Source organism: Gorilla gorilla, chromosome 9 (assembly GCF_029281585.2).
Source record: "Gorilla gorilla gorilla isolate KB3781 chromosome 9, NHGRI_mGorGor1-v2.1_pri, whole genome shotgun sequence".
NCBI lineage: Eukaryota > Metazoa > Chordata > Mammalia > Primates > Hominidae > Gorilla > Gorilla gorilla.
Window position 1 is genome coordinate 133,908,778 of NC_073233.2, and position 23,346 is coordinate 133,932,123.

The 23,346-nt window shown below is 39.8% G+C and overlaps 1 protein-coding gene across 5 annotated transcripts in view; it reads right to left on the reverse strand.

Annotated features, from left to right (window-relative positions):
* CDON (cell adhesion associated, oncogene regulated) overlaps positions 1 to 23,346 on the reverse strand; it is a 106,072-nt gene that overhangs the window by 26,165 nt on the left and 56,561 nt on the right. For all 5 annotated transcript variants that reach the window (XM_063693657.1, XM_019037649.4, XM_055356347.2 and 2 more), the window contains exons 9-16: positions 22,724 to 23,022; positions 20,889 to 21,063; positions 18,707 to 18,838; positions 14,189 to 14,392; positions 11,860 to 12,041; positions 11,276 to 11,381; positions 6,642 to 6,764; positions 899 to 1,120 (exon numbers count right to left, since the gene is read on the reverse strand). In XM_063693657.1, the coding sequence (XP_063549727.1) occupies positions 899 to 1,120; positions 6,642 to 6,764; positions 11,276 to 11,381; positions 11,860 to 12,041; positions 14,189 to 14,392; positions 18,707 to 18,838; positions 20,889 to 21,063; positions 22,724 to 23,022 (1,443 nt within the window). The remainder of the gene's footprint in view (positions 1 to 898; positions 1,121 to 6,641; positions 6,765 to 11,275; positions 11,382 to 11,859; positions 12,042 to 14,188; positions 14,393 to 18,706; positions 18,839 to 20,888; positions 21,064 to 22,723; positions 23,023 to 23,346) is intronic.

The window sequence follows — 23,346 nt, forward strand, 5'->3', positions numbered from 1 at the left end:
CCATCTCTCCCCCTATCTCTTGGAAGGCACCATTCAATACAGAGTACTTTCTTCCCCCAGAACTGGTAACTAAAAGGGGAGCATGCGTGAGAACTGGCTAACAGCCACTGGAAGTGCCTGCTGGGGTCCTCCCTCACTTTTCTTTCATTTCCTTATTCTGGAGCCAAAGGGGAAACCAAAAAACTTCCTCCCACCAAAGACTAAACTCTCTGCTTGATTTGATTATCCTATTTTATAATAGCTGAGATAACAGGAAAAGTAGGACAGTGAGGTGAAGAGAACTGAAGGAAGAGAAAAGAGAAAGGGGGTTCTAGGTTACTTCACTGTTATTTCAAAGCAGGGCCATCATCGATGTTCAAGCACACGTATTCCTAGACACACTCCAGGGAGAGGATGCCATGCTGGAGCAGTCTTGAGTCCATCAGGTACAGAAACAGGGCTGCGTTATCCTCATCGGTGAAGTGCCATTCAGTGACAGTGACTTAGACAAGTTTTCACTACCTGCTTTCCATCATGGCTTTTCTATTCCCTGTTGACAAGCTCTGTACCAGTGTAAAGGTGTTCCTACAGCAATTCCAGAGCTCAGGCTTCAAATATGCGCCCTCTTTGGTGGTCCAACAAAGCTGGAGTTTCCCAGCAATAAGTCAGCTATTTACTTGGAGACCTGCTTAGTTTTGGCTTTGGTGTTTATGTCTGCTGGGCAATTTAATTTGATGCTCCACTTACTCTGGCTGACAGCTAGAACAGTTTTAAAGTCATCTCCTCTGAATGAAGAGTATCTAATGTGTTTCATACCATGACACTAATATACAACAGTGTTAGAAATCAATATTTATTCTGACAATATTTGTCTACCCATCTTTAGAAAAAGAGAAGGAAATATTTATGAGTGACTTACTTTGTATGGTATTCTGCTGGCGATTCTTCCACAGGCACATTGCAATGAAAACCATCAGAATGAGGACCATGACGCCCAGCACACAGCCAACGATCAGATATAACATGTCACTGCTTCTGGCAGGGCTGGTTGCAGGCCCCACATTTCCTCCACTTCCCAAAGAATTTGGAGGGGTACTCAAGTCTTTGACAGGATATTCAGAAGCTCCAGGAACACGTTTCACTAGTTGAAATATAAAGGAAAACATGATGTCAGAGTGAATACAGACTCCATGAAATGGTTTACTCTCTGAAGGAGGTCTGGTTAGGAATGCAAGCCAGTCTGTTTACTCTTGTTACTGAGATGACCTGACCACCAATGAGTCACAAAGAGGGCTCCAAAGTTTAAAAACCTGATGTGCCAAAGTTTTAGTCCACAAACGTTAGAGAAATCCTAAGGGCAAAGAAACATATGCACTTGGTCTAATCCAAACTGCTATATGATTATCTGCTTAACTGTACTTGGAGAAAACTCCCAGAGTTGAAATAAAAGTGTTTCCACTTAGGCCAGGTGCGGTGGCTCACGCCTGTAATCCCAGCACTTTGGGAGGCCGAGGTGAGCAGACTGTCTGAGCTCAGGAGTTTGCGAACGGCCTGAGCAACACGGGGAAACCCCGTGTCTACTAAAAATACAAAAATTAGCCGGGCGTGGCGGTGGGTGCCTGTAATCCCAGCTACTGGGGAGGCTGAGGCAGGAGAATTGCTTGAAGCCGGGAGGAGGAGGTTGCAGTGAGCCCAGATCACACCACTGCACTTCAACCTGGACGACAGAGTGAGATTCTGTCTCAAAAAAAAAAAAAAAAAAAAAAAGTATTTCTACTTATGGATGGAACAAAAACTCCTTTCTGTTAGATATATTTTGAGCTAAACAAGACTCAGGATTACATATTTTATGCTTCTACCATGTATATAAAATTCACTACCAATATTAGAAGTTATAGCTTCGGACTACTAGAAAAATGACATTCCAAAACCTCACACATAGTATTAAGCATTCCAAAAACAAAGACTTTGGAGCCCGTGTAGGTGCAGTACTTTTACCCGGTTCATCGGTATTCTGGGTAATAGCGATAACGAAAGCTAGTAACAGGTGGGACTCAAACCTCATTCTCTCATCCCCAAATCATATGTTCTTAAGTCTCTAAATGTCACAGAAAAGCAGTAGAGCAAAGTGGTTGGTGCCAGTCTCTGGAAGCACACAGCCTATGTTTACACCTCACCTCCACTTATCATTAGCTGTATGATTTTTACCTCCAAAACCTCAGTTTTTATTTATTTTTTATTTTTTGAGACAAAGTCTTGCCCTGTCGCCCAGGCTGGAGTGCAATGGTGTGATCTCAGCTCACTGCAGCCCCGTCTCCCAGGTTCCAGCGATTCTCCTGCCTCAGCCTCCCAGGTAGCTGGGATTACACACATGTGCCCCCACACACGGATAATTTTTTTGATATTTTTAGTAGAGACAGGGTCTCAACATATTGGCCAGGCTGGTCTCAAACTCCTGATGACCTCAAGTGATCCGCCCGCCTTGGCCTCTCAAAGTGCTAGGATTACAGGCGTAAGCCACCGTGCCTAGCTAGTTTTTACATTTTGAAATGGGGATATTAATAAGAGCTCTGTCAATTATCTAGTGGTAATGAAGGGTAAATGAGTTAAGCCATGGAAAGCACTTAGAGCCTGGCTCAGAGTGGTGGTCAATCAATTCTGCTGTTATTATTGCTTATTATACCGAATCTCCTGTTATGGTGCCAACAAACCACAGAAGCAAAGCAGCTTTTTAAAAATCTACTCAGTTGAACAGACACATGAAAAAATGCTCATCATCTCTGGTCATCAAAGAAATGCAAATCAAAACCACCTCACACCAGTTAGAATGGTGATCATTAAAAAGTCAGCAAACAACAGGTGCTGGAGAGGATGTGGAGAAATAGGAATGCTTTTACACTGTTGGTGGAAATGTAAACTAGTTCAACCATTCTGGAAGACAGTGTGGCGATTACTCAAGGATCTAGAAATAGAAATACCATTTGACCCAGCAATCCATTACTGGGTATATACCCAAAGGATTATAAATCATTCTACTATAAAGACACATGCGCACATATGTTTAATGCGGCACTATTCACAATAGCAAAGACTTGGAACCGACCCGAATGTCCACTAATGATAGACTGGATTAAGAAAATGTGGCACATATACACCATGGAATACTATGCAGCCATGAAAAAGGATGAGTTCATGTCCTTCGTAGCGACATGGATGAAGCTGGAAACCATCATTCTGAGCAAAACCAAACACTGCATGTTCTCACTCATAGGTGGGAATTGAACAATGAGAACCCTCGGACACAGGGCGGGGAACATCACACACTGGGGCCTGTCATGGGGTGGGGGGATGTGGGAGGGGTAGCATTAGGAATGATGAGTTAATGGGTATGGCAAACCAACACGGCACATGTATATATACGTAACAAACCTGCACGTTGTGCACATGTACCCTAGAACTTAAAAGTATAATTTAAAAAAAAGAGGGAAAACCAGGAAAGGAAATTAAAAATAAAAATCTACTCGGCTGGGTGCAGTGGCTCATGCCTGTAGTCCCAGCACTTTGGGAGGCGGAGCTGGGCGGATAACGAGGTCAGGAGATCGAGACCAACCTGGCTAACACAGTGAAACCCCATCTCTACTAAAAATACAAAAAATTAGCCAGGCTTGGTGGCACGTGCCTGTAGTCCCAGCTACTCGGGAGGCTGAGGCAGGAGAATAACTTGAACCTGGGAGGCAGAGATTGCAGTGAGCCAAGATCACACCACTGCACTCCAGCCCTGGGCGACAGAGTGAGACTCCATCTCAAAAAAAAAAAAAAAAAAAAAAAATCTATTCAACAAACAACATTAACTTGGGGTTCAATTTTCGAGCAGCATCAACCACACACAACAGAGCTGGGAATGAGAAAAGAAGTCATCTTTCAAGAGAAGGTGTTCTCTCTTATTGAAAGCTGGATGAATACTTGGCAGAGATGCTAAAGGAAATTTCTACCTGAGGTGGTATGTTAGATTATACAATTCTATGTCCTGGTCAACCCTAAAGAAAACAAAAGAGTTTTTGAGGCACAATGGATATTCCGTATCATATATTAAAGATCATGATTACTCCTAGGGAAGTCCATCAGGTTTAATCACTCTTTCTTTATTCTTAATTCATTTGTAATTCTACCAAGCTTCATTATCTGGTTTCCAACCCCTTGCTAAAGTTAAAAACTGAGGACAGATGGCTTGCATTGAAGGGTGAGTGAGATCCATTAACACTGATAGGAAGAGACAGCTAACAGCCTGAAAAAAGAAAGGTGAGATGAAAAACATAAAGAGAAGCCAAAGAACTAAAAGAAACATCACAGCAGTCTCTGATCTTCGGTGGGAAGGGAAAACGGCCAGGCTTCAGCGCCTCTGTCATCCCTGAAAACCTTCCTCAATTACTCAAGATAAAACCGTCATTGTTCACAAGAACCTACAGTCATTTTTTAAAGGTTGAAGTACACATGAGATCTTCCATCTAAACAGGCTGGGAATTATGTAATATGTAATTACATAAAAGTCATTCAATACGAATAGTTAACATTTCAAAGAAGTTTTTTGTTTTCCACTGACCTGAAAGTCTGTAGGTAGAACCTTTTCATTCCCTACTGATGTCAGAAAATGAGGTATACTATTGTAATCACAGCTATACTATTATACTATTATAAATAACAGTTATAATGTTTTATGTTTTGTCTGGCTAGATTCTTAAATGTCCTGGGGACAGAGATGATAAATTTCATTTTTATTTAACTTTACTTCAAGTATCCCATGAACACATCACAGCGTCTGGTCCAAAAAGGCACTCAAATATATGCTAAACAAATGAAATTCAAGGTAAGTCTAAAGGTATGTGGATATATGTTTAAATATGGGCTTAAGATGTGAGTATTGCAGCAGAAACACACATGGTTTAGAGTTTAAAAGCTGGAACTAAGCCTTGGCTTATCATTCAATCTTTTGGAGCCTCCATTTCCTCAATTTTTAAAAACGTACTTTTTCATGTCCTCATTTTTAAAAAGGAATAATAAGATCACCTGTAGAGACCCTGATGGCTGCCCAGCTCACTCAACAGCCTTCTTTATCATGTTATGAGAGCTCCAATTTTGTTTGGGTGTCTACCTCAACCCCACAGAACTCTGGGATAAATCTGGTCAATGGTTTAGGGGCTGTGTGGGGCTGAATTGTGGCTAATGAGACTGGTGGGAAGATCTAGTAGAGGACGTTGGGGGAAATTTTCCTTGTTCCTGAAAATAGACACTGTCAGATATTATAACACTTTAAAGGTGATGCCCAGAACTGTGGCGAGCTATCAGCAGTGCTAGTCTTAGGGCCAAGCTGGCAATGGGAACATGACAAACAGGAAAGACAGAAAAAAATGAACTTTTTTTTTTTTTTGAGACAAGGTCTCACTCTCTCGCCCAGACTGGAGTGCAGTGGCCCGATCTTGGCTCACTGCAACCTCTACCTCCCAGGCTCAAGCGATTCTCCTGTCTCAGCCTCCTGAATTAACAACGTTGGAGTTAGTTACCTACTTCTGGGCCGCTTATTTTTGGGATAACACATTTCCTCACTGTTGAAGCCTACTGAGAGGAGATTTTCGTGTTCCTTGCAGTTGACAGTATTCTCAAAGTTGTTGTGAAGATTAACTGAGACTGTGGACGAGTGGTTTTGCTCGTAAACATCTAATGAGCTATTTCTATTGTTCCCCTGTGGTGCCTTCTCTTCTTAAAGACGGCAACATTTGACAGTGAATCTACCTATGTAGGCAGAGTTGAGAATGTTCAATTTAGAATTAGCAACTGCTAATTCTAAACTTTACTACACTTAATTAAACAAGTAGAAGTTACATATCTGTCATTCAAGAAACCACCTTAAACATATGTTGCGCTTCTCCTTAATATTCTTAAACTTTTGTTAGTACTCTCATTCTCACAGCAATCTAGAAAGTAGTCAACAAATATTTCTAATATCTTTGTAAAGAAAAAGGGAAGGGTTCATGACCAGCCTGGGCAACACAGTGAGATGCCGTCTCTAAAAAAAATAAAATAAAATAAAAATAAAGAAAAGGGAAGGGAGGTGATTTACTTAGAGTCACACAGAAATTAATGAACAGGATTAATGATTATGTAAACTATTTTTTAGACAAGCATTCTAGCCCACATATTATACATTTGTTGGGACAGTCAAAGTGTATGCACCTAGAAAATGGTCCAAAGCAGAAATTTCCTTAGGCAAATACATCAAGTCATGTCCAGGCATGGTGGCTCACGCCTGTAATCCTAGCACTTTGGGAAGCCCAGGTGGGTACATCACCTGAGGCCAGGAGTTCGAGACCAGCTTGGCCAACATGGTGAAACCCCATCTCTACTAAAATTACAAAAATTAGCCAGGTGTGGTGGTGCGCACCTGCAGTCCCAGCTACTTGGGAGGCTGAGTCATGAGAACTGCTTGAACCCAGGAGGTGGAGGTTGCAGCGAGTTGAGATTGTACCACTGCACTCCAGCCTGGGTGACAGAGTGAGACCGTGTCTCAAAACAAGACAAAACAAAACCCAGAATATGTCAGTAGTCAGAAGCAGTAATCCAGGGTTGGAATTCTATCACTGTCCAGGGAAAAGTAAAAATTCTCCTACCTTTAGTCTCGCAGATCATCACATTGCTAAATTCACTTTCTCCTCCTTCATTGAAGCATTGCATTTTAATGTCATAGGAGGTTTCTGGCTGCAGGTGGCCAATCATGTGCCACTGCTTTGAACCTAAAAGGAAAAATAAAAGGCTTTACATATCATACAGCCTAAATGATAATGTCAATATAATTAGTTAATGTTTTCAGGATGAGGCTGGAGCAGCATCCACTACCATCTAGTAGTTTGTGCAATAAAAATGTACTTAATAGTAAGTATTTGACTAATGCACCACAGATACACAGCATTTCCATTACACGGCATGAAAAAAAGGTAAAGAGAGGAGATAAACTGACCTAAAACTGTATCTGTGTGTTGGCAATAATACTTGTTTCACTAAAAATAATTAGTGGGAGTCTTTCATAAAATACATGTTAATTTCACGCATAGGAAAGAAAGCCCAAGTCCTTTCATCCCTATCTTAACCCAGCAAGTCAATCCACCATGTTCCCCCACCAAAAAGCAACAGGACATTCGGGACCAGCAAAAGGTACACTACCTAGAGCAACTGACCAGTTACAAGAATGGCCTTAGCAAAGCTCTCAATTCCACTGTCATGGATGCAACGTGAACTGACATATGACCGAATGCCTGAATAAACTGCTGAGGATCACCAAAAAGCAAAATCTACGCTGGGAAACTCTTGGCCACCACCCCCACTCCTGCTTTTCTTTTGAGTCAAGATCTCCAAACCACACAAGTATCTCTAGTAGAATGATTCTGTTATCCGTGGCACACAGCCAACATTTCATTTAGAAACACTCCTAAACTGAACACTTCAGTAGAAATCACTCTTCATGTTGACTTCCATGGACCTGTGACAATCTTTCATAAGCAGGGACACTTTTGCCAGATTAAATTAACTCTTCAAGCACCCTTAATCCCTTGTGGAAACATCTCTTCAGACTGTCTCCACTGTTTCTTAGAAACTCAAGTATACCCCCAACTGATTTAAGAATTAACTAAAGGGGGAGAAAACAAGCAAAACAAAACCACACATGCAAGTTAAATCTACTTGGCTGACAGGACCAATATCGCCAGACTCCTTTCTAACTGAACACAGACAAAAATATTTCAATCTGAAAGTACAAGCCTCTTTTCAGGTCAACAGTACAAAACCCTTCACTTGTACAGACCTGCGTTTTTTAAGGAAGAAAATCTGCTTGTTTTAGGATCGTCTCTGAAAGGCTCAAAAGTGAGGAGTTCTACGCCCCATTTATAAATGTAAAAAGGATCCCCCAAAAGATGTTGACTCCAAAACTGGTTGAAAATGGAATAGATCTGTCTCTGAAATCCAAAGGCTTTCCAAAAAACTTCTTTTTTTGTAGCCTTGGGTCTTTCCCAACCCAGCCCTACACTCACCTACACTATAAATATTCTCTTGAATAATTACTACACTAGATTTGAAGTTTTCCTTTCATAGCGTTCATAAAAATGGCATTAAACTAGGCTTCTGATATGTTACTAAGAAGAGAAAAATAGTTAAAATGATACATATCTTGTTAGATTAATATTCCATTGTTATAGTTATTCTTCCACTGGCTAAAATTATAGGAAATATCAGCAAAGAGAAATAATTTTACTGATCATTGATGAATAAGACAACTAAGTGCATCATTAGGTTTAAAACTGACCAACCAGCATGTATCCTTTGATTAATAGGCAATTATTTTCCCAAAGGATATTTTAGAAAAGGTAAGGCTTTACCTCAGAGAGAAACGAAAACACAGACTTAAAGATCAGAATGACTGATATTTTACTTGGAATTGACTTAACTTTAGAAGATAAAAATATTCAACACCAAAACACGGGTGTGCTGGAAACATTTATAGTTTATCTAAATGTGGAACCTAATTCAGAAAATAGGATAGCTTAATTGTCCTTCTCTTACTGTACTCTTTTACAATTTGACTTTTAATTTTATTTTCAAAAGTTTAAATTTTGGGTCAATTCACAAGTAATCTAAAACTTAAAAAAAAAAAACTTTAAGTACAAAGGATGAATACTTTTGTTCCTGTGATTTGGAGAACAGACCAATAGTTTCCAACTGCTACAAAAAGAATTTCAAATGCATAAACTTGAAAATATAGAATAAGCAAATTACACAGCATAGTGAAGTCCACTTAAACATCTAACTGCTCAGTATATTACATTTATAAACAAGTGCTCTGTGAACCTAAGGCAAAACTCACATTTGCAGACACTACTACTAGATATAAAAGCTTCTTAATTTCCAACTTCCATGCTCAATATGCATATTACAGAATTTTGTAAAAGCTCAAAGATTTGACTAGAGAATATAGTTGGAAAACTGTTTATTAGTGGATATTTCTAGAACATAGAACCAAGAAGGGTGATGATGATGAGAGAAAAAGAGAGACAAAGACAGATACTCATTTTATTTACATGTCTTGTTTAGAACCATTTTATGGCAAATATTTAGCCTCTGTCAAAAAATTCTTAAAATAAAATTCTGACGTCCCCACTGCCCTAAACCCAGTGAAATAAAAGGAAGACCTAGACAGGCCCCAAATGGAGGACAATCACTATTAGGTTGGTGCAAAAGTAACTGCGGTCTTTGTCATTAAAAGTAATGGCAAAGACCGCAATTACTTTTTACTTTTGCACCAACCTAAATATTATCCTTCCATTTCTCTTTAAAAATAGCCTTTTTACTGGCATAAAGTATGCATACAGAAAAGTCCACATAACTGTACAGCTCAATGAATGTTCACAAGCTGGACATGCTCATGGTACCCGTACCTAAGTCAACAAAGAGAACACAGGAAAGCCCCCCACCCCAAACATCCCCTCATGCCCCTTCCAGGCTCTGCTTTCCCATGAGAGCTACTATCGTGAGTCCTAAGAGCACAGAATAGTTTTGGCACTAAAAGTTACGGCAGAAAAGAAACAATCATTCCCTCATTCAAAAAATATTTATTGAGCACCTACTATGTGCTGAGCATTAAAAATTGGATCATAAATTTCTCATTATATTACAAAAGTCATTCCACTGGATAAATATGAAAAGGACTGCTACAGTATTTTAAGAAATGTGATACAGCATAATGTAATTTATTATAACACAAACTATATGCAGTATTTCATGTCAAGAAGTCATATGGAAAATAACCTTGGCCTATGGCAATTTTCTGACATAATTCACTAGGACATCTCTTATTTCAAAGAATCAGAATCTTGGAATGCAAAAAAGACCTTGGAAAAAGCCTTCCTCCCAAAGCAAGAATCCCTTCCAAGAAGTCACTGAGAAGTGGGCATTCAGCTTCTATTGAGCACTTCCAACATTAAGGAGTTTACGACTTTGTGGGGGAACCTATGCTAGAAATGCTTCGTCAGAAAGTTCTTTCTTACGCTGCTTTCTTGCAACTTCCCCTCCCCCAATTGACTCAGCTCCTCTTCCACACAATAGTCCTTAAATATCTGAATGCAGCTATCGTGTTGCTTCTGCTAGTCTTTTTCAACCTGAATATCGTTAGAGATTCCCTTGTTCTTTGTGGACTCCATTCATACATGAATTCAATACTGGCCACCTCACCACTGTAGGGGCTGGACATAGCAGTGGGAGAAAAGGTCCTACGCTCACAAGGGAGTTAACATCTAGTAGAGGAGACAGACTTTAAGCAAATAGTTTCAAACACACACACAGTCTCTGTCTCTCACACACACACATGCGCGCGCGTGAGCACACACACACACACACACAAAACCACGTGCTTAAACGTTGGTAACTACTATGAAATAAACATAAAGGGTATGGTTAGAAAGTACAGCAAGGTACCCTCTCATGCAAATGAGAGGAAGTCACCCGAGGGGAAGTTAGGGGGAAGATTTCACTCCCTGTAACTTGACCGTCAAACATTTTGAAAAGTGGGACAATTTTTCTGTGCACACAACTAGGTAAAGGCAACAGGAACTACCCTGTGCCAAGGTCCTGAGGCAAAAATGTCTCGGTGCACACAAGGAAACTGAAAGAAGGGCCAGAAAGGGAGAGATGCAAGAGACGTGGTGTAGGCAGGGGCCAGCCAGGTCAGGTGGGGCCTTCAGGCCATAGGCAAAATTGTGGATTCTATTTAAATGCAGTAAAAAAAAAAGCAGTTTCAACACCCTTCACCATCTTAGCTGTTTTCTTTCTTTTCTACATGCATTCCAATTTCTCAGCATCTCTACAAGTGAGCAAGATGCTTAAGATGTCATCTTTCTAGGACAGACTCCAGTGAAAATGAGTGAGATAATATTTTTTTAAAGTAGCTAGACATTATAATGGATTTTTATACTCAGGTCACTGTTCATTTAAATGAAACAGAAATCAAAATTTTCTTTCAGATGAACTACTGATTAATCATATTTCCCCAAAATGTTTGTACAAGTTTCTGCAACCAGAATATAAGGTGCTGCATATATTAAGCGGGAAAAGGTGGCTTTCTTTGGGACAAATTCAACAGCAATAACACATACACCATTCCATTTGGTACTGTCTTAACTTGGGATGATGCATTTTATATTCATAAACCTTCTTTCTCCAAAGCGCCTTTACAGGGACTCCAGTGTGCCAGGGGACTTACCTTCTACAACATCCCTCTTGTAATCACTGTCATTGTCACTATCTGTTGGTCGGTAATAGATGTAAAATCCTTGAATGGGAGTGTTATTGTTACTTGATGGAATGTACTAAAAAACAGAAGCAAAGACTTGTCAAAGAGAAAAATAAATGTAACCTCATTCATTAAGGTTTCTTTATCTACTTGGTCACATTTTTCTAGGTTCATTTTGCAAACATACTAATAATGGCCATTTTTAATTTACTTCAAAGGTATTAAAAGCATTTAGCTTATGGCGAGGTTAAACAGAAATAAGGCAGTACGTTTCCCTGGGTTCAAAAGCATAAAAGCACAGTTGGTTCAAAATGAATCATGATGGCAATTAAGTTAACAACATTTGGATAAGAGCCGAGGAAACAATAATTTTCCTTTTAACCCTGCCCCTCCTCAAAATATGTGCTCTTATTTAGACAAATATTGGTGCCCTTGCACTTCCCCTCAATTAAAAGTTCAAAATTTGCTGTTTACTGTATTGTGTCATGAGAATATTAAATTGATTGTTAACATGACCAAACCACAAAATCTCATCCCGGAAGATGTTTACTGACCGTCCACTTTAGCATGATCTGAGTATCGCTGACAGCCTCTGTGTATGCAATGTGAGGTCCAGTTATTGGACGGTTGGAAAAGCGATTGGGGAAGCCAGCCACCTGATAAGGACGAGATGCTGAACTCCGAAAACTCTCACCATAATGGTTGATGGCAATGACCCTAAATTTGTATGTTGAACCTTTGAGGGAAAACAAAAACAAACAAACAACAAAAACAAACAAACAACAACAACAAAAAAAAACATAACTAAGAAAAGCTATAATAAGACAACTAAAGGCAGAATAGTCAAAATATGGCAATTGTGCTTAAGTACCTATCTATACTAAAGTATCTAAAGCCTGTATGGTAAACAGATTTCAACCCAATTGACAATCTCAATCAACTGGGAGTGGCTGCTCCGTGCATGGCGTTCAAGATCCCAAGACCTTCTTAGGAGTCACCAAGAAAGAGGACTGCAAAAGATTAATGACACCTCAGGGAAGAAGCAGGTAGAGAATAGGAAAGAGGACATTTGCTCTTTTCACCATCCTGTTCTAAGTCATACCCATCAATGACAGTATTAGTTGAACTATCTGTCCCCAAAACTAGGTTCTTTTCACTTTAAAAGAAACAACTGAAGCACGGTTTAATATGTTGAATACACTCATAAAGAGGCACTGTGTGGGCGGCCGCAGATGTCACTCTGGTTTCACTGCTAACAGGGTAAGAGTAAGAGGGAGCAGATTTGACTACTGTGGAAGGAATTGTTTGAATTAGATATTAGGAACTTTAAAAAATGTAGAGGATTGTGAATTTCTGAAAATCGGAACCTTAAGAATAAATTAAAATCCTAAAGCAAGTTTCCTGATAGCTCAAAAATAATTACTGAGCTTCTGAAGACAGTGTTTTCAATCTATGGAATGTTTCTTAGCTTCACCCACATTTAAAACTGATGCTTCTCCCAACTATACCTACATGATCCTATGCTGCGCACGTTGCTTGTTTTGACAGCCACACGCATTTGCTACTAACGTACATTTAAAAGTCCTGAAAAAAATTGCCATGAAACCTAAACGAATGAAAGTACAGAAAGTTTATTTATGCTTTTTGTCTTTTATGGTTTAATTTCTCTCATATAGCCTCAAGATTCTTGTGGGGAGGGGAGGGTTCCTCTGCTGAAACAAAACTTAAAGAACAAACGCGTGTTCATCATTGACTCATGTCCACAACACTAAGCACTGAGTTATTACAACTGTGCTGAAATTCAGCATCAGATCAAATAATTTTTGTCAAATAACAAGCAATTTTCCTCTTATTCAGTCACAGCAAAACACACACACACACACACACACATATAAGACGTACACCACAGTATTTCCAACTGTAAATAAACAGAAATAATCTAAAGCCCAGAAATAAAGAATAGCTAAGTGGATTATGGTATATTTATTTATATGAAAGGTAAATCTCTACTAAAAGTTGAGTTTGTGAAGAATTTTTAATGATACTGGAAAACATATATGATAAAATATGGGGAATACGGGATAATAAAACAATATTTATGGCACGATCCTGCGGTGGCTCACGCCTGTAATCCCAGCACTTTGGGAGGCTGAGGCAGGCAGATCACCTGAGGTCAGGAGTTTGAGACCAGCCTGACTAGCATGGTGAAACCCCATCTCTACTAAAAAATACAAAAATTAGCTGGGCGTAGTGGCAGGCACCTGTAATCCCAGCTACTCGGGAGGCTGAGGCAAGAGAATCGCTTGAACACGGGAGGCGGAGGTTGCAGTGAGCCGAGATTTCGCCACTGCACTCCAGCCTGGGCGACAGAGGGAGACTCCATCTCAAAAAAAAAAAAAAAAAAAAAACGAGAGAGAGAAGAAAGGCTAAGAAAAAATACAACGAAATATAAACAATGATTATCTCTGAATGGGTGAATTTTAGGTGACTTATTTTCTTTATATTTTCTTTATTGTCACATTTTTATACAATAAGCGTGAATACTTTAACAATTCGAAAAAAAATATAAGACTACTAAAAATATGCATCTGCCAGGTGCTACGGCTCACGCCTGTAATCCCAGCACTTTAGTAGGAGACCGAGGGCGGCAAATTGCATGAGCCCAGGAGTTCAAGACCAGCCTGGGCAACGTGGCAAAACCCTGTCTGTACAAAAAACACAAAAATTAGCCAGGCACGGTGGTGAGTGCCTGTAGTCTCAGCTACTTGGGAGGCCACTGCACTCCAGCCTGGGCCAACAGAGTGAGACCCCGTCTCAAAATATATAAATATATGTATCTAAAGTTCACATCGATGGTAAAAGGAAACGTTTGAATATTACTACCTGGTTCTAAACTACGAACTTCCACTGAAAGTTTGGAAGGAGGGATGTCTTCAGCTGCCACCAGCCAATTGCTGGTCCTCATCCGTTTATATTCGACTTTGAAGGCAGTGATTGGAGAACCCCCATTTGCCCGAGGAATCCAAGTGACATAGACTGATGTCTCTGATGCAGTGGAGATGGTAGGCCGATCTGGTGCCTCTGGAACTAAACACGGAAACGTTCATTTCAAAAACCCACCATGTCAGAGACGAGAATAACATAGTTAAATTAAAGGGATAAGTCCCAAACTTCATGTTATTAAAGGTTCTTGACCAAACTTTTTGCCAGAGTTTATAACATTTACAGCAGTCTTCCTGTCCTCTGTGAAAATCTAATGGGAATACAGGAAATAAAGAGAAAGTAAAATGATCTATAAATTTGATAATTAGCTCTGAAAAACTGAAAGCTAACAAGTATGATCATTTTGACCATGCTATTCAGATTCATGGCTGAAATAAAATGTAAGTATTATTTGGTGCTTCAAGTTTGATTGTGGTTAAAATTTATAATAAATTTTCATAATTATGTGTTATCTTATTTAAATGTTTTTTCTTCATCTATCCAAGCTACACAAAATGCACTCAGCAATCTACTAATTCTTATACTATTACTATTCCATATTATCTTAATACACCTCAAGGCTATAGGAAGGTTACTCCAAAATACAGACTATAAGTGGCAAATAGAGATAAAATCTGACTGATAAAATCAATACTGTTAATAAAGGGGAGAGAGAATGCTGCTCAGGATGAATACGGGAAGACAGGATATGTCATTAAACAAAAGTGCTAGCAGAAAACATGATCCACGTGAACGTAGAAAAGGGGGGTCAGGGAGCTAGGGTCTAGCGGTTTTCACTTAGCACTGCCAAGGAAAGGGGATGCCCTAACACACCAGGTAGATGGTCTAGACTCTGCAGGAGGTGAAAACACGAGGAGTAAGCTCATCAGCCATTGAAACCATGTATCTAACTCTTCTTGATGACCAAGTGATATGGCTTGGATACTTATTCCCTCCAAATCTCATGTTGAAAAGTGATCCCCAATGTTGGAGGTGGGGCCTGGTGGGAGGTGTCTGTGTCATGGGGGCCGTTCCGTCATGATGGCCTGGTGCCCTCCCCATGGTAGTAAGCAAGTTCTCGCTCTGTTGATTCACACAGAGAGCTGGTGATTTAAAAGCATGTGGCGTCTCTCTTGCTTCCTTTCCCACCATGTGACGTGCCTGCTCTCGCTTCACCTCCCACCATGACTGTAACCTGAGGCCTCACCGGAAGCCAAGTGATGCTGGTGCCATGCTTGCATAGCCTTTGGAACCATGAGCCGAATAAACCTCTTTTCTTTATAAATTACCCAGCCTCACGTATTCCTTTATAGCAACACAAACAGGCTAACACAACAAGCAATCTTGTGGTTGTAACTGGCTTCCCACTTGGTTCCTACAAGGAAAGAATGCTGACAGAAATAATCCGGTCTGTATGACAGTGACATTGCAAACTTGTAATTGCCATTCTGGTTTGCCTTGATCATCCGTGAACTGGATAGACATGAGCCGGTTTTTGAGAGACCAGTGATCTTTTGGCATGCTGACAATCAAGTTTCTAGAGCTGGAATGTGGAGGGCCAACTCTGGGCCATGGTGATGCTAGTTACTTTGAGAAAGCCACTAGGGAGCCCCATCTCTAGCCTATGCCATGCTCCTCAATTGAGTAACACCCTTCCACCTCAACATGTCTTCAACCCACCATACAAATACATAAGAAAGAAGAAAATAAAGTTGAATGTGGTATTTGTATGGAGAAAACTGTAGCATTTAAAAAAAAATAAATTGCTTAAGGGATAAAAGAGGAATGTATTCAAAGCAGGCAATGCTGAGTGATACTTACTGTATTCCTTTCAAGTTAGAAAGCAATGAAAACAGAATGAATAATATGGTTAGTGAATCTTTTTTAATACTAGAAAAACCAAACAACTTCCTTATGTTGACTCGTCTGAAATCAAAACTCACCAAACACCACAGTTCAAATAGGAAAAAGAAAGTTATTGGGGAAAATGTCTGCCCAGAAAATAATATCTTCCATGTCTAAAAGAAATAGCATGTGACTGTTAACAAGGTAGAAAAGAAAGACGGCACTTGGAGTTAGAAACGGACTTGGGTAGCAAGCCGTTTCTCCACTTTCTGGATGATCTGAGGCATCGTGCATGGTTAACCTCCTCGTGTGTCAGTTTCCTAATCTGTAAAACAGATGTGGAAATCTGTTCCTCATTAGGTTGTTATGAATATTAAATAAATCTTTTCTTGTGGTTATCTCTTCTTGGACAACTCCAAACTCATGATTTCCAAAACTGAATCCATAATCTTCACCTAAAAACTCTTATTACTTATCTTGGTAAATGGTCTTCCGGCGCCCACACCCAATCCATCATCTCTCTCCTTCTCATTCAGTGTGGACTCCATTCCCTTAATCTCTCATACAGGTCCTCCCCCTCCTCCATCCACACCGTCACTCCCCTTATTTCTCTAGCCTTTTCTTTTGCTATTCCTCCCTTCTCCTTCTCTAAAATCCTTTAGGGTTCATTATAGCTTTCAAGGAAAGATTCAGCTTTGAAGCATATCACACAAGGCATTCCCCATAGTAACCAGTCACACTAAATAAAATCTCTAACCTCTCAATCTCTAAACATAATAGAACATGTCAGCCACTTGTCGAGATGTCTTTGCTAGAAACTCTTTTGCTGTTTCATCTGTCTGTATCTTCGTTCTCCTTTGAAGCTTAGCTTACGATGCAGAGAAGCCTCTCTTATCTACTCACCCTTGTCTACATTGAGTGACCGACTTAGATATTTCTCGTGAACCCATAACACCAAGGGTATAATCTCGAGCACAAGCAATCAAAATTGTTATCAGTTTGTCTATATTATCCACATATTGTTAATGGGTTTAGCTATTTATATCATCCACTATACTGTAATATTTTTAAAAAATAGAAACAGGATCTCACTCTGTCACCCAGGCTGGAGTGCAGCGGAACAATCATAGCTCACTGCAGCCTCAAATTCCTGGGCTCAAGCGATCTGCTTGCCTCAGCCTCCTGAGTAGCTAGGACTACAGGTGTACCCCACCACACATGGCTACTTTTTAAATTTTTTGTAGATACTGGGTCTCACTACGTTGCTCAAGCATTTCTCAAACTCCTGGACTCAAGCCATCCTCCTGTCTCAGCCTCCCAAAGCACTAGCATTATAGGCGTGAGCCACTGTGCACCACCATGCTAGGCCTATATTGTAAACTTCTTAAAGGCAAGGATTATTTTATCTTTGCTGTTCCAGCATTTTATACAGTATCTGCCAGAGGGTGTGTAAAATAAATGGTAAGGTTTTTGTTTTTCAGACATTACTTTTATTCACATGAAATTAATACTCATATACGTAATCTGCTTAAGGTAGCTGAAACGTGCCTCAAAGATAAGAGCACTCAAGTAAAAGAGATTCATGATATTGAAGATACAGGGGTGCTTCGGAGGGAGTTCAAAGTGTTATAACCTGCTTTTGTCTGACATCAATTCATGGAAAACTGTAAAAATATGGAAGAGAAGTCTGAAAATTCTCAGAGCTTAGCAATGAAATTTTAAGTCTTCCCTAGATGTCCTGATGTTTTAGGACAATCACAAAAAGCACACCTGGCTATAAGCGTAGTGCTCATATAAGTGTGAAATTTAAATACTAAAAAAGTCTTTTGAAAATTATACAGCTAAGACCTTTAAAAACCATAAGATTAACTAGATATAGCAAAAAATAAATAAATAAAAAGTAACATGTAATCCTTCAGTAAAATAACTTACTGCAGGTACCACTATACATTTTGATGAGTCACACACATGAAAAGTGAGATTTTCAGAGTTCAAAATATAAATGTCCTTCTCTTACCAGAGAAGAAACAGAAAACTCCTTCCTTTTTCTTTTTTTTTTTTTTTTTGAGGTCTCACTCTGTCATCCAGGCTGGAGTGCGGTGGTGTGATCTCAGCTCACTACAACATCTTCCTCCCAGACTCAAGCGATCCTCCCACCTTGGCCTCCTGAGTAGCTGGGACTACAGGCGTGTGCCACCACACCCGGCTAATTTTTTTGAATTTTTAGTAGAGACAGGGTCTCCCCCTATGTTGCCCAGGCTAGTCTCAAACTCCTAGTCTCAAGTGATCTGCCCACCTCAGCCTACCACAGTGCCTAGCCACAAAACTCCTTTCTTGAGTTCTAAAAACTTAGTACCAGAACATTTTGAGTCAGAGTTAATGAAGTTAAGTACTAATCATGACACTGAGATGCCAAAGTTTAAATATAGGACATTAAAATTGTTGAAATAGAACCTAAAAGACCTGTATGGTAAGATATGAAAATAAACAAACACCCTATTCCACCCCACCTCCCAAAATCTGAAGCAGGTCAGTTATATTTGTAAAGAAACAATAAAATATTCTTCTTTTTACCTCCACTGTGCCTAGAGGAATCTGTAAGTACCACTCCAAAATTGTTGTTTGCAGCCTCTGAAACAACGGGATACTTAGGGATGCCCACGGGTGGAGAGGATGCCTGGGTGTTTTTTGATGATGCTGTTTTTTCTAGAAAGGTAAATAAACATATACAGTAACATAAGCATATATGTATGTAAAGTGGAAAAAAAAGAGTACTGTGAAACTTACCTGGTATGTGGTTATAAATTTATGAACTTATCAGACACAGCATCTGAATGTAAGACCTACTTCATAAATACTTAGCTGATCTGAGGAACTGACCAAAAATTACTTTGTTTTTTTCTAGTATCTTTAAAGTAAAGCTAAAATATGTCTTTCTTCATTCTAACTTTACGTATGCAAAAAAATAGGTGAAAAAGCCAAATGACTAAGTGTTCAAACTATTAGTCCATTTTTCTTTTTACTGTATATATTTCTTAATTCTAAGCTATAAAACTCACCATTAAAGAGCTTCTGCTAAGTTTTCTAAGGAAAAGCGTCACAACGTTTTAATATTTCAAGAGGCAAAAAGTGAAATTGATTTGTTAAAAACTGAAATGCAGGATTACTCAGTATTTATAGGTCAGACTCCATGAACACCTAATGACTGATTATGAAAATGAACTCAAGATACATTTAAAATAGAAAGTACTCGTTATTTTTCTGGCCAGACTTAGTAATTAGATGAAAGGGTCTTTTTCAAAAGCCACTAAGTTGGTTTCTTCTCAATCTTCATACCTCCTTTTCGTTACAGTGCCATACTAAAATACTCTTCCACCCAGTTCCCCTCTCTACCCACTAACGTCTCTTTGTTCATTTACAGCCAAGCCACGATGGCATCTTTTTTATCAAGCCTTCCCTCACAAGCCGCCCTGCAGAAAGAATATCCTTCCTTTGTGCTTCCCCAGCACTGTCCTTGGAAATCTCCTGTGGTACTTGGCATATTCTGGTCTCTTTGCCTACAATCCTGCCCACCTCCACACTATCCAGACTCCAGCCACCTCAAATGTTCCAGCTCTTCTCAGCTCACTCAGAGGTAAAATCAAAGTCGTCCCAAGGTGGATGGTGTGCTGTGTGATGTGGACACCCCGTTGTTCCCTGGGCTCTCTCCCCTACAGCCTCCTCACCCACGTTGCTCCCATCACAGCAGCCCCCTCGTGTTCCTAGTGAACACCATGCACACCCAACCTTGGGCCCTGGCACTTGCTATCTCTGCTGGGAATGTTCTTTCTCTAGAGAGACATGTGGCTTTCTACTTCCCCTCCTTCATGTCTCTGCTCTGTCGACTGCTCATTGAGGACTTTTCTGGCTGTCTGCTTAAACTGTTAACAACTCCTACCCCATATACTTCCTGTATCCACCCCCTAACTTATATCTCTGTTAACACCTTCTAATGTACTTATAACTTATGTATAAGTCTCTTCAACTAGAATGTAAGCTCTATAAGGCCACAAGTTTTGTCTATTTTGCTTCTTGCCTAACATGTAAACGGCATTCAATAAATATTAGCTGAACTGAATACTGTCTTGTAGTTGGTATTAAGTTACACATCTTCGCTTTCTTAGCAAAGTATAAGCTCTGTCGGGATGGATCTCATTTTGACCACCTTCATTTTCCCTATATCAACTATCTTCACTGCCTTGTATAACATAAGCTTTCAAAAACATCTGTGGAATATTCTATAGAATAGGACAATACAACCACGTAAATGTGACCCCAAAATGGAAGGGGGAGGCTATAATAGGGTCGTTTAGTGAATTTATAGATAGGAATTTCTACTATCCAAAAGAATTCTGGTTGGGCACAGTGGCTCACGCCTATAATCCCAGCACTTTGGGAGGCTGAGGTGGGCGGATCACGAGGTCAGGAGATCGAGACCATCCTGGCTAACACTGTGAAACCCCGTCTCTACCAAAAATACAAAAAATTGGCCGGGCATGGTGGCACGCACCTGTAGTCACAGCTACTCGGGAGGCTGAGGCCGGAGAACTGCTTGAACCTGGGAGGCGGAGGTTGCAGTGAGCTGAGATTGTGCTACTGCACTCCAGCCTGCGTGACAGAGCAAGACTCCATCTCAAAAAAAATAAATTAATAACTCTTACTAATAAATTGACATCAGGGCAGCCAGCTCATTCCTCCAAATGAAGCCCTCACTCACCTTTGCTGGTTCGGAAGGTAAGCATGGCAGGTTGGCCTTCACCTGCTGCGCTTCTTGCTACCATCAAGACTTCATAAAGACTAGATGGCTCCAGCTCAGCTAAATGGAGCTCATTTTCACTTCCTGGGACTCGAACCGTGTGCCAGCTTCCCAGCATGCCAACCCCATCGTCCAGCTGCCCAAGAGAAAACACACCAGAAAAGAAAAGCAGGAGATGGAGGATAGGAAATCTTTCAGTCACATTTGATCAAAACTAGGATTCATTTAATTCTAGAAGAGTTTTAAGAAGTAATACAGCATGGTAAGTAAAAAAGACACAATACTTCTTCATATTAAGAAATAGAAGATCTGTTGCAAGAACGCTGCAATTCTCACTGTAGAAAGACTCCTGGCTCTGCATCTGACCACTAATGTGTGGCCTCAAGCAAGTTACTGCCCTCCCAGACTCTGTTTCCTTTACTTGTAATGGAAACAATACCTTCTTTCTTCCTGGGCTAATGAAGAATAAAATAAGTATAAAATAATAGGTATCATTGGTAATTATATAATATACATAATAGATACATGGTAAATTAAGATGATATTATATGTATATGAATTATATAATTATGTATATTTCCGGCATTCTTGCTTCATGTCTTGACACTGTTCAATATGTGTTAGAGGAAATAAAAAGATCTAATCAGTTGTTTCTTGATTAATGGAACCAAGAAACAATATTGCATGGAGGTATTAGGGTAGATGAGATTACTAGCAAAACTTCTTCATCTAGAATCATTCATCAGGTTAGAAATAGTACATAAACCTTAAAATATCATCATATTAAAATATCATCATGTTATTTTTCCTAGTCATTAAAAACATTACCATTCAACAATGTATACTAAAATTTCTTGAACAAAGAAAATGATTTTAAATATGGAATGCATCCCTCCCATTTCATTCATTTACTGGTCTCATTAAACAGAGAGGAGCTTTTCCATTCTGCTCCAACACAAGCCCATGGGGAAAATGATATTTGAAGAGTTAACTGAGAGAGGCCCAAGGTTTACCACCAAAAATGACCTAACAATGTGTGACTTTAATACAATTAAAAAGGCAACTTGAAGCTGGGCACAGTGGCTCATGCCTGTAATCCCAGCACTTTGGGAGGATTAGGTGGTGGATCACTTGAGGTCAGGAGTTCAAGACCAGTCTGGCTAATATGGCAAAACCCCATCTCTACTAAAAATACAAAAAAATTAGCCAGGTGTGGTAGTGCATGCCTGCAATCCCAGCTACTTGGGAGGCTAAGGCACGAGAATTGTTGGAACCCGGGAGGCAGCAGTTGCAGTGAGACGAGATCACACCACTGCACTCTAGCCTGAGTAACAGAGCAAAACCCTGTCTCAAAAAAAAACAAAAAAAAACAAAAAACACTTGAAATGCAAACAATTGGCATAAATTATGCCAGAAACTCTGTTCAAACAGTTGTTTTTAATAAGAAACTGCTTTATTTGCTACATAAATGGTATTCTACTACCTTAGAGAGGGAAGGAATGTGTGTTTTAAAAGTGGTTATAGAGCTTTATGTTGAAGGGTTAAAACATTTGAATAAACATGTAAAGACATCATTGGGTTCCTAGAATTCCAATTTGGGGGGAAATTATACTTCATTCTCAGTGCTTTCCTAGGATTGGTAAATCCAGCATGACTGGGATCTCTGACAAACTCATCAGTCTGGAAGACTCTTGTTCTGTTTCCTGCCATTCTACAAATGGAAAAGGCAACAGTATATGTTATACAAAGAACGTTCAGGTGTGAGCCGAGAAAGATGATAAACGACAAGACATTACCTTACGATACTTCACAAAGTAAGCATTGATGGGCAGCCCACCATCCTTGCCTGCCCTCCACACCAGGTTGTACGTGTCTGGTGTGTGGGTCTGTGGGGGGCTCAGTATGATGGGGGCATCAGGAACAGAGATGCCGCTGGCATTTTTCTCTGGTGCTGATTCCACTGCACTGGGATGGACCTTCACCGGAAATGAGCTCAGTAACCCAGTTTCTGAACCATCTCTCTTACTTCTGTCATCATTCTGAGCAGCATCAGCAAGTGTGACTGTCTCTGCTTTTGTATTTGTTTCAAAAGGAACTGCAGGGAGAGAGAGGGGAGACAGCTTGAAGACACTCCTCATTTCATTGTCTTCTACCCAGTTTGTGACGTGACTGCCCTCACTTGTATTGTTAGCACAATTTGAGCCCTAGAAGTTAAAACAGGTAACACTGCCATTTATAATTCATGGAAATGTTTAACCTCTAATTGCAATCTTTTCTCATGGTGGAGCAAATGAATTACTTGAAAAACCAATTATATGATGCAATAGTGTAGCAGTTAAAGTTCTTATTTTTTCCTTGTTCTCTAAGAGTATTCTTTTTAGTAATAATCATTTGCTACTTTAACCTCAGAAGATTTCAA